Below are 11682 nucleotides of genomic sequence, written 5' to 3'. Positions count from 1 at the left end.
GAATCCCGTGTCCAAAATGGAGCAGCCAAATGGCATCTCGCGAAGGAACAAGGGCCCGTTCCTTGAGCGTGTCCGTGGCAGGGCCAGGCTCGGAAAACAGCCGGGCCTGTGTCTCTCGCCAACTGGCTCGCCAAAGTTGGCAACTTCGCGTCGCTCCTTCTGCTGCCTTCCCGGATTCCAGGAAGAGCTGCTTAACTCTCAGTCTCCCCCCCAAAAAAACGGTGTCCCGGCAGCTACAAAGTTTGATGTTTGGGCCTCCCTGCTCCGCGAAAACCCTCTCTCAGCCCATCACCATAGGTCTCCTCCGAAGCAGATGTTTTGGGATCTTAAATGGCTCCTCCCGTTTGCGGGGAGATATGGCTCGGCATTTGGCGCAACATTTTGTGTTGTTTCCCCGAGGGGGGCGTGAATTTGCACAGGGGTCCTTTCCTCACTTGGAGGGACTAGACACAGCAGTAGTTTTCCACCTTGGCAACTTTAAAACGGGGGGGGGGGACTTCAACTCCCAGAATTCCTCCGCCATCAGCCCAGTCTGCCATTTAATCGTCAATGCCGTCTAGTCCACATTTAACTGGTTAATTAATTCAGCTTGACCGAAATCAAGATATATTACGTCTACCGCATTCCCACCATCTATTTAAGAGGTCCGTGCCCCACCCCGATTTGAGGGGGAATTCTGAGAGTTGGTCCTCCCATCTTAAAATAATAATAATAATAATATTATTATTATTATTATTATTATTATTATTATTATTATTATTATTATTATTATTATTATTATTATTTAATTTTTATACCGCCCTTCTCCCGAGGGACTCAGGGCGGTTCACAGCCAAGTAAAAACCAACAATAAATAAATGCGATACAGATAAAACCAATGGTTAAAAAAACTTATTCAATTTGGCCCCGGTTAAAAATACATAAAAACCATAAAACCCCATTAAAATTTAAAAAATCAATAATAAAAATTCTATGCCAGTCCTGCGCGGAAGAATAGATACGTCTTCAGCTCGCGGCGAAAAGTCCGAAGGTCAGGAAGTTGTCGAAGTTTTGGGGGAAGTTCGTTCCAGAGGTGAGCCCCCACAGAAGGCCCTTCCTGGGGGCCGCCAGCCGACATTGTTTGGCTGACGGCACCCTGAGGAGTCCCTCCCTCCCTATGAGAGCACACGGGTCGGTGGGAGGCAAACGGTAGCAGATAGGCGGTCCCGTAAATAACCCGTAAAAACCCATAAAGAAGTTGTTGAGATTAAGAAAGGCTGTGATAGAGACCAGTTGAACTTCCAAAATCCAGGCTCCCCCGTCTTCTTTCCCAGTTTCCTGATGTCACAACATCGTTGTCTCTCCTTTTCGCCGCAGGTCTGAGGCAGCACGATGGCTTCGGTTGTGGAGCTCACGGACAACAGCCATTCCAGTTCCCTTCTGATCCAGCTGAACGAGCAGCGGCTGTGCGGACAGTTCTGCGACGTCACCATCATCGCCGAAGACACCAAGTTCAAGGCCCACAAAAATATCCTCGCAGCCTCCAGCCCGTACTTCAAGGAGGTCCTCTCCGAGGAATCGGTGTGTCGCCAACCGAGCCAGATCCTGGAGCTTCCTGACATCCAGGCTAAAGTCTTCTCGGACATCTTGAACTTCATTTATAATTCTCGGCTCGGTGCCCAGTCCGGCAGTTGCCAAGGAGATTGGGGCGGTGGGCGGCGGCTGGGCTGCCGTAGAACGAGAGACGCCATCCCGTTCTAGGTGCCTGACTCCAAATGGACCGGCCTTCAAGCTTTTCAGCCTGAGCTGGCGCTGGAAGTGGCGTCCTTCGGCCGGCCATCTTAAGGCTGGCCAGGAAGGGAATCCCGTGTCCAAAATGGAGCAGCCAAATGGCATCTCGCGAAGGAACAAGGGCCCGTTCCTTGAGCGTGTCCGTGGGAGGGCCAGGGTCGGGAAACAGCCGGGCCTGTGTCTCGCCAACTGGCTCGCCAAAGTTGGCAACTTCGCGTCGCTCCTTCTGCTGCCTTCCCGGATTCCAGGAAGAGCTGCTTAACTCTCAGTCTCCCCCCCAAAAAAACGGTGTCCCGGCAGCTACAAAGTTTGATGTTTGGGCCTCCCTGCTCCGCGAAAACCCTCTCTCAGCCCATCACCATAGGTCTCCTCCGAAGCAGATGTTTTGGGATCTTAAATGGCTCCTCCCGTTTGCGGGGAGATATGGCTCGGCATTTGGCGCAACATTTTGTGTTGTTTCCCCGAGGGGGGCGTGAATTTGCACAGGGGTCCTTTCCTCACTTGGAGGGACTAGACACAGCAGTAGTTTTCCACCTTGGCAACTTTAAAACGGGGGGGGGGGACTTCAACTCCCAGAATTCCTCCGCCATCAGCCCAGTCTGCCATTTAATCGTCAATGCCGTCTAGTCCACATTTAACTGGTTAATTAATTCAGCTTGACCGAAATCAAGATATATTACGTCTACCGCATTCCCACCATCTATTTAAGAGGTCCGTGCCCCACCCTGATTTGAGGGGGAATTCTGAGAGTTGGTCCTCCCATCTTAAAATAATAATAATAATAATATTATTATTATTATTATTATTATTATTATTATTATTATTATTATTATTTAATTTTTATACCGCCCTTCTCCCGAGGGACTCAGGGCGGTTCACAGCCAAGTAAAAACCAACAATAAATAAATGCGATACAGATAAAACCAATGGTTAAAAAAACTTATTCAATTTGGCCCCAGTTAAAAATACATAAAAACCATAAAACCCCATTAAAATTTAAAAAATCAATAATAAAAATTCTATGCCAGTCCTGCGCAGAAGAATAGATACGTCTTCAGCTCGCGGCGAAAAGTCCGAAGGTCAGGAAGTTGTCGAAGTTTTGGGGGAAGTTCGTTCCAGAGGGTCGGAGCCCCCACAGAGAAGGCCCTTCCCCTGGGGGCCGCCAGCCGACATTGTTTGGCTGACGGCACCCTGAGGAGTCCCTCCCTCCCTATGAGAGCACACGGGTCGGTGGGAGGCAAACGGTAGCCGTAGGCGGTCCCGTAAATAACCCGTAAAAACCCGTAAAGAAGTTGTTGAGATTAAGAAAGGCTGTGATCGAGACCAGTTGAACTTCCAAAATCCAGGCTCCCCCGTCTTCTTTCCCAGTTTCCTGATGTCACAACATCGTTGTCTCTCCTTTTCGCCGCAGGTCTGAGGCAGCACGATGGCTTCGGTTGTGGAGCTCATGGACAACAGCCATTCCAGTTCCCTTCTGATCCAGCTGAACGAGCAGCGGCTGTGCGGACAGTTCTGCGACGTCACCATCATCGCCGAAGACACCAAGTTCAAGGCCCACAAAAATATCCTCGCAGCCTCCAGCCCGTACTTCAAGGAGGTCCTCTCCGAGGAATCGGTGTGTCGCCAACCGAGCCAGATCCTGGAGCTTCCTGACATCCAGGCTAAAGTCTTCTCGGACATCTTGAACTTCATTTATAATTCTCGGCTCTCGGTGCCCAGTCCGGCAGTTGCCAAGGAGATTGGGGCGGTGGGCCGACGGCTGGGCATCTCCTGCTTGGAGAACCTGGATGACCCCTTGGCAGAGGTCAAGATGGACAGTCCCAGCATGGCCTATGCTCGAGGGTGCGGTTCACCCATTGACCTCACCTGCCCTTCCCGTTCCGCGGAGCCTTCCAGCCCTGTTTGCTTGCAGGATTTGACCAAAGTGTACAGTCCCAGGCACGACTCCCGCCCTGACTCCGAAACCGAAACTGCCAAGATCCTCTACAACCTGAGCTCCGTTGCGACCGTTCCACCCGCCGCCTCTTCTGATCTGACGTTCATGCTGAAGGAAACCGTCAGTTGGGACCACAACCTCTCTGGGACTCCTCCTGCCACTTCTGTCAACACAAACGATGGAGCGCCGGCGTCAACCTCTTCTTCCTCACCCTCGTCTCCATCCGGGGCTTCCTACCCAACCAGCAGCACCTTCTGCTGCGGAAGCTGCAACCGTTCCTTCACAACGTCTTCGGCCCTCAGCCTCCATGTGAAGCTCCACCGGACGCGGCGTTCGCTCTCCTGCCGCTACTGCGGCAAAAGTTTCATCCACATCAAGCGGCTGCAGACGCACGAGGTCTTATGCAAGGAAGTGGAGAAACCCAAGGAGGGCGCCTCCGCAGACAAGGCGCCCGCCAGCCCAGAGTTACCTTCCAAGCCGACAGTAGCAGCGGCATCTTCCAAAAAGGGTTTGCTTTTCCGACACCGGGGGCCCCCGCGAGTGGATTATCTCTCCGACCAAGACCATTTTGTCAAAGTGGTCGACGGCCATATCATCTACTTCTGCACCGTCTGCGAGCGGTCCTACATGACCCTTTCCAGCCTCAAGCGTCACTCCAATGTTCATTCCTGGCGCCGGAAGTATCCGTGCCGCTACTGTGACAAAGTGTTCGCCTTAGCCGAATACCGCACCAAGCACGAGGTCTGGCACACCGGGGAACGTCGCTACCAATGCATCTTCTGCTGGGAGACCTTTGTGACTTATTACAACCTGAAGACTCATCAGAAAGCCTTCCACGGCATCAATCCTGGCCTCATATCCTCCGAGAAGACCCCCAACGGGGGTTACAAGCCAAAACTGAACGCGTTGAAACTCTACCGCCTGTTACCCATGCGCTCCCAAAAGAGGCCGTATAAAACGTACAGTCAGGCGTTGGTGCCCGAGGACCTGCTCCATCCAACTCACGCCATCCCCATGACGCTGGGGGAGGGTGACTCCTTGGATGGGAACTTGGTCTCCTCCTTGACTGCTAGTGACGTGGTTTCTGTGTTCACCACCAAGAACGCCTCTTTAGAATTGCCAGAGGCAGAACGGGACCATCAGAAGGGAACCATGAGCACCCAGGACACGTCTGTCCTTCCGGCTATTGGTGAGGAGGCCCAGCTGGACAAGCCGCCCCGGTCTTTGAGCACAGAGGCTCCCACCGTCATCGCCTACGGGCACCCCACCTCTTCTGTGATCGTTCATAGCACCTCGGTGAAAGCCCAGGCTCCTTCCGTGATCACGTACAACAGTACATCATCCAGCGCCCCATTGAACGTGGGGACTCCACCATCACTGTCCCAGTCGTCCCCTTCTACGGTTGTTACCAAACCTATTAAGAAGCAGGTCCTGAGGGAATACATTCAGTCCCAGAAGATGGAGGAGCAGGCTTCGGAAGAGGACGGCAGCGAGCAAGGGTTCAAGGCGAGGGGATCGCGATCTGGGCGTACCATGACTTACATGGCTAAACCAGCCTGCGTGGGAGCCACCTCCGAAAGCCGAGCGGCTCCACTCTGCCAGATCACGGTGCGCATTGGCGAGGAAGCCATCGTCAAGCGGCGAATCTCCGAAACAGACCTCATGCGCGACAAGAGCAGCCGGGTGGGAAGCAGACGCCTGGATTTTGGCAGCGATCAGAGCGGCGAGAAACCGCATCACTCCCTGCTGCCTTCAATGCTCCACGGCAAGCGTGCCGACAGGGTGTTTGCGAACGAGAGTGGCGAGGAGGACAGCGACCGCGGAGACACGGAAGACCAACTTTGGCGCCCCTACTACAGCTATAAACCCAAACGGAAAGCCGGTGGCGGAGCCGGCAGCAGTGCCGGCAGCGCCCTGCCGAAGATGAAGAAGTCGCGGTGGCGACACAAGCTGCGTTCCCTGCGGTGGATGAAGCGGTCGGAGGAAACCAAGGAGGGGAGCAGAGCGGGACCCCACCGTCCAGGGTCTGCTGAAGTATCTGGGGGACAGGGAGCTCCCTCCGACCGGGATGAGATGGATCAGCCGATCAAAGCGGGGGGCGGGCGGGGCACCGAATGGAAGCACGAGTGTGGCATTTGCGGCAAACTTTTCTCGGCCCTCAAGAAACTAAGGAAGCACGAACGGGTACATGCGCGCCTCACCAAGGACGATCAGGCCCTGGCGGTCTTGACGGCCACCCCCCACCGCGTGGGCCGCAAGCCTCTGGTGAAGTTTGCCTGTGCCCACTGCACAAAAGTCTGCAAGACCGCGGCGGCCCTGAGTCGCCACATGAAACGGCACGAGGGCCAAGAGGAGGTCCCCCTGCCAGGGCTTACCACAGTCATTGCTTATTCTAAGAAGGCCACTGAGGTGCCCTTGGCCACCCCTCCTCCAGTGGTCAAGGAGGAGACCACCCAGGAGATGCAGGTGTCTTCTTCCAGTGGGGAGGCGGCGCCCGGAGGCCAGCCAGAGGTTCCGGAGGAGGGCTGTGTGGAAATGGAGCCCTGCAACGGGCACACGCTGGCCCCTCTGCCCGAAGACGAAAACCTGTCGCAGCAAGGGGCAGACAAGTCTCTTTTCCACGAGGAGATGCCCGCCCACTCGCCTCCGCTACAGGCCACCACTACCACCACTAGCCTTGCCGATCTGCCCCCAGATCTGCCCCATTCTCTTCAAGACCCCGTCATCTCTCACACAGGCCTGGTACAGAAAGAGATCTTGGCATCCCAAGAGATGGAAGGCGACCGATACCCGGTCCAGGAGTACCCTTTACCGCTGCTGGTTCCCGGGAGTTGCCGGAGCAGGAAGGACGTGGAAGACAAGCCTTCGTTCCTGGCTTATCCCAGCGCCATCCAGTTCAACGCCGTCAGCAAGGCCGGGAGCAGCAGCGGAGATGGCAAAGTCAGCTTCTACCCTGACCCTTACCCGCTAATGTACGGGCACCAGCTGCTGGCCGCCTACCCGTACAATTTCACCCTGCCGGTGGCTTTGAACATGGTAATCCCGGACGACAAGGGTCAGCCCTTGCCCTTCCTCCCCAACGTCTTCAGCTATGCGATGAACCCTTGCCGGGGCGTGGTGGGGCACGAGGGGGCCCCGGCTCCCCACGGGGGCCTGGGGATGGGCAGTTCGGCTCGGGAAAGCAGAGGAGAGCCCGCGGGGCCCGAGAGGCTGAAGAAAGGCGGGCTCCTTTGAGGGCCGTCCGTCCGTCATTCCGACGGGGCAGGAAAGGGGGCCACCGGATTACCGTGGAAGAAAGGCAAGACGGGAGAGCGGCCGACCTCCGCCCCTCTTCGGTTCTGAGAAGCGGGTGGTGGTGTGCTTATGAGAACCGGTATGGAGGGGGGGGGGTGAGTGCGGAGGGCCCCCAAAGCTGGGGCAGGTAGAAGAGACCCCTCCCCTTCCTATCAGTGGCATTTCGCATGGGACGTGTCGTAGAGAAGACTTCTTTTTAAAAAAAAAAATAGCAAAAATAGGTACAGGGTACCCTCTTTTTCTCCCCCCCTCCCACACGCCTGGTTCCTAAACCACCCCCCCTCTATGAATGTTGTTTGTAGACACAAATAAGAGTGAATTTGCACAAGGAACCGTTCCTCACCCCTCGGACTCCCCTGCCTGTCCCGTCCCGTCCCCCAGCGATTTCCAGCCTGTTTTTCTTCGGCTCCTGATCTCTTTTCGCCCCCTCCTCGGTACTTTTGCTGTTGGGGGGATGTGGGGGGACAGAGGAGGGGGGCAGACTAGTTTGAAAGAAGTAGCCTCTTTAATGTAGCTCCTCCCCTGCTGTCGGGGGCGCCTGCAGACCCTTTTCCCCCTGCTGGGGAGCGGGGTGTCTTTCCTCTGAGGACCCTCCCTCTGTCCTGCTGTTGGATTCTCCTTCCCCCCCCCGTTCCCCCTTCCTCACCCCTCTGCTGTCGGGGTGTCTGCAGACCCTCTTCCCCTCCACCCTGCTGTTGGGGTGTCCTTCCTCTGCAGACCCCTCCCCTTCCTCTGCATCCTGCTGTCGGGGTGAATGCAGACCCTCTCCCCGCTACTGTCGGGGTGAATGCAGACCCTCTCCCCGCTACTGTCGGGGTGAATGCAGACCCTCTCCCCGCTACTGTCGGGGTATCTGCAGACCCTCTCCCCTTCCTCTCCACCCTGCTGTTGTGGTGTCCCCTCTGCAGAGCTTTGGTACTGGTATTGGGGTATCCTTCCTCTGCAGACCCTCTCCTCTCCCTCACCCACCTCCCCGCTATTGGGGTATTCTTCCTCTCCCCTTTATTCTCTCCCCTGCTCTTCCTTCGGCTCCTCCACTTCGCTTGCTCACAGCAGCTGGCGGAGCAGCGGAGTGCGTGTTGGAGGGGGGGGGCGAGTGGTGTGCGTGCGATTTGTTTTCCAAGTGGCTGAATGTGATGTGATGAATCACATTTTCCTTTTGGGCCGAAGGAAGGCAGCCATGTGGGGGGGGGGCGAGTGGGGAGAGGAGGAGATTGCCAAACCAGAGAGGAATGGAAGGACGATTTCTTTCTTTCTTTCTTTCTTTCTTTCTTTCTTTCTTTCTTTCTTTCTTTCTTTCTTTCTTTCTTTCTTTCTTTCTTTCTTTCTTTCTTCCTTCCTTCCTTCCTTCCTTCCTTCCTTCTTTCTTTTTCTTTTCTTTTCTTTTCCTTTTTTTCTGGAAAATGGAAGGGCACCCTGTTGGGAGAAGAGCGGGGAAGGAGTTGGGGGGGGCGCTTAATCAATAGATTTGCCCTCTCTGGTGCCTAGCAGCAAAAAACAACAACAACACAAAACCCTTCCTCTCCTCCCCATCTCCCAACACCCCCCCTCCTGTCCCCACCCACCCACCCAGTATAAACGACCAAGGATCAGCAATAGGCAATTTCAGCTATACATGTAATAATGTTCTTTCTCTCTCTCCTTTTTTTTAAAGTAGTGTTACGTTCTGTTTTTTTTTCCCCCTTTCAAAATCGGTGGCCTAGTTTAAAATAATAATAATAATAATAACGGGGCAGATCTCCCTAGTGAAAAAACCACAGGAAAAGTCTGCAAGATTTGGATGGTATACGGTGGTGGGGAAGGTAGGCTGGAATTGTGGGTCCCAGGAGAAAAGAGAGAAGGCCGGATAAAGACGGTTTGTCGGGGACCAATTTAAGTTTGCGTCGTCGCACGAAACTCCGCAGGGGAGACCCCCGAGACTCCAAGCTCCCCAAAACGAGCACACACACACCCCCGGCTCCTTTTCTTCCCTTGCTGGCCCCTCCCCTCAAACCCCACCCACCCCGTAAATATCTTTTTCAACCTCTTGTTATTACATTCCAGGAAAAAGAAAAACTGAGAAGGAAGAAAAGGAAGGCTGCACTCTTTGCGGGCGGGGGGAAATGAAAAACAAAGATATTTTTAACGAGCAAACCAATCACCCTTTTCCTGTTGAAAATTTTTCGACTCTTCCTTCCTCCGCGATTCAAAACATAAACACACCCCCACCCCGATTTTGATCAGTTCCCCAAAGGACCAAAAACCAGCACGTCTTATTTTACAATTATTTCGGAAGGAAGAAATCGTGCAAAACGTTCTTTTAAGATTAAATTCTCACCCGTTGTTCTCCCTGTAAACATTTTTTTATTTCGGATCCATTTCCACCCCCCATCCCTCCTTTTTTTTTTTAAAGGAAGATGGAGGAGGGGAGTATCCAGACGGTTGCCAAAGGCCCTGCTGCCTGGTGAATTATAGGAGTTGTAGTCCCAGCCCTGGCCTAAATGTTGTAGCCCCGTTTGTGGCGGCATAACCCATCTTCCAAATTTTACTTTTTTTGTGTGTATGCCCCCCACATCCCCGCTTCAGGGAAGTCTCTGGAGGGACCTCTCTGCCCCAAGTCCTTCTCCTGGTCCGCGGTTGCCACAGCATCATCCCAGGCCTTGCGATGTATATTCCCATCGTTTGTGGAGTGACACGACCTGTGTGATTGTTTTGTGCAACCCTGTGAAAGACACCCACCCTTAAGGCATTACCACACCTCTTTGGTGGAAGGGGGGGAACCCTTCCAGATGAACCAGTTTTTCTCCCCGCAGCTCTGGCTTGTGATCCATGGCACGCGCAGGTCCACCGCGAAATTCCCTGGACAGTACACTGTGTAGAATTCCCAGTGTAGAATCCAACCGGGGAGTTGAGGTTCGGGCACCAGGACCACAACCTTTGACCCCTGTTCCACTTGCAGAATTTGGAAACCACGGTGCTGAGGGAGGGTCACACCTGCCTTCCCCACCCACCCCCAGCCTTCTGCACAGCGGCTGGCTCCCGGGACCACCGCCGTGGGGGAAAAAAAATCCCTTCCCACGCGAAGGATGATATTGTTTCCCCCCGATACTGCAACTCTTTGCCGCACTCCGGCACGCCGTTGTTTGCGTGCACACATGGAGATGACGGGCACGCAGCCCTCCCTGCTTTGCGGCTGCAGCCGAGTCGACCACGCCACGCACATTTTTGCTCATCCTTTCCCTTCCCCCTCCCCTACTGAGACCTGTGGCCCCCTCCTCTCCTTTTCTGCCACGATGAGACTTCTCCCCCACCACCACCCCTCGCCTTGCCAGCTCTTCACGCTTCCAACATCCAATGCATTCGACATCCGATGCATTCCGCGGTTGACAGCAAGCTGCGTCGTGGTGCGGCGGGATTCTCACGCACATTTCCCGTCCTGTAGCAGCAGCCGCACAACCCCTTCTGCGCTCTTCCCCTTTCCCCCTTGAAGGGTGTGGCATTCTGGAATATGTTAGGGTATTGCCCTTTTCCAATTTTCTCCTGGGATTGTTGTTTTTGTGGGTTTTTTTTTTTTTGCAGGGGGAGGTTTGTGCCAGGGCATAACGCTCGCTTGCAGGTCCGGTGTGCAGAGACCCCCCAACTAGCTGGGTTATAGCACACGAGGGGGCGGGGGTCTTCCCAATCTGGGACCCCAGTGGGTTTTTGAGCAAGGGGAGGATCTGCATTTCCAGCAGCGAACCCCGCTGATTCCTGAGATGGGAGGGCAAGGATGATGGGGGCCGGGCGGAGCACGCGCCAAAGGTATTTTGGATAGTTTCTTCCCCCCCCTTCGCCAGGGCAGGAGGCTCTGGATTTGGGGGGGGGGGAAACGACACATTGGGGGCAGAAGGGGGAAGTCGCTGACATGTACATAGTGGTCTTTTGCACTTTGTCACTGGGGGGGCTCCGGTGATCGTCGACCGTTTGCTACTGAATGTAACTCGTCTTTTATTTTTTATTTTTTAGAAAGCACCTCTCTAGGTAGTTTTATGGCACTTTAGATATTTACTGAAAACTGTTTAAGGAAACTACAGAAAAAAATAAAAATAAATAAAAATCAAATGAAGAGCGCGCGAGAGAGAGAGACGGAAAGAGAGACGGGAAAAAAACAATATCAAAGAGTGAGAGGAGAGAGAGAGAGAGAGAAAACGCGAGAAGGCAGGAAAAGACAAACCGTTTCAAAATCACGTCCGGAGGACAAAATCATTTGTTGTTTTCTGCCGCTTTTTCCCCCCCCCTGGTCTCTGTTCCAAAATTGTGACAGTGTTGAGGAATCCGTTAGACAATTACCGTATTTATCTTTCTGCATCTTCTGTGTGTAACTCAAATAACTTCTTCAGAATAAAACAACAATTATATGTTGATGGCGACCCTCTTCAGAAGGGCACCCGACCGCCGCTTGGTTTCTGAATCAGCCACAGTTCTGGGCCGGGAGACAAAAGAGAGCGAATGGGGTTGGGGGACTACACAACCCATGTGGGCAGGGAGGGGGGTTTGTGGGAAGGAGAGGGGTGGGAGGGAAGAGGAGGAGGATAAAGGTTGAGGGGGGTCCTTGGTGGTCTCTGAGCTTGGTGGTTTTGTTGCCGATATTTCATGACCCAATTGGAGAACATTGTCGGCGCTGGTTAAACCCCGCTTCCTTCTAGCACTGATGATGTTCCCTA

At 53.9% G+C, this 11682-nt stretch overlaps 1 protein-coding gene across 1 annotated transcript in view; it reads left to right on the top strand.

Moving 5' to 3' along the window:
• Window positions 1–11380, top strand: part of ZBTB4 (zinc finger and BTB domain containing 4) — a 39025-nt gene extending 27645 nt beyond the window's left edge. The window contains exon 3 of the mRNA XM_058181578.1: window positions 3182–11380. Coding sequence (XP_058037561.1) covers window positions 3197–6940 — 3744 coding nt within the window. The 5' untranslated portion in view covers window positions 3182–3196 and the 3' untranslated portion in view covers window positions 6941–11380. The remainder of the gene's footprint in view (window positions 1–3181) is intronic.
• The last annotated feature ends 302 nt before the right edge of the window (window positions 11381–11682 follow it).

The sequence above is a fragment of the Ahaetulla prasina genome, chromosome 4, assembly GCF_028640845.1.
Source record: "Ahaetulla prasina isolate Xishuangbanna chromosome 4, ASM2864084v1, whole genome shotgun sequence".
NCBI lineage: Eukaryota > Metazoa > Chordata > Lepidosauria > Squamata > Colubridae > Ahaetulla > Ahaetulla prasina.
Note: the sequence above shows the minus strand (reverse complement) of the source record. Positions and strands in the feature narration are given on the sequence as shown.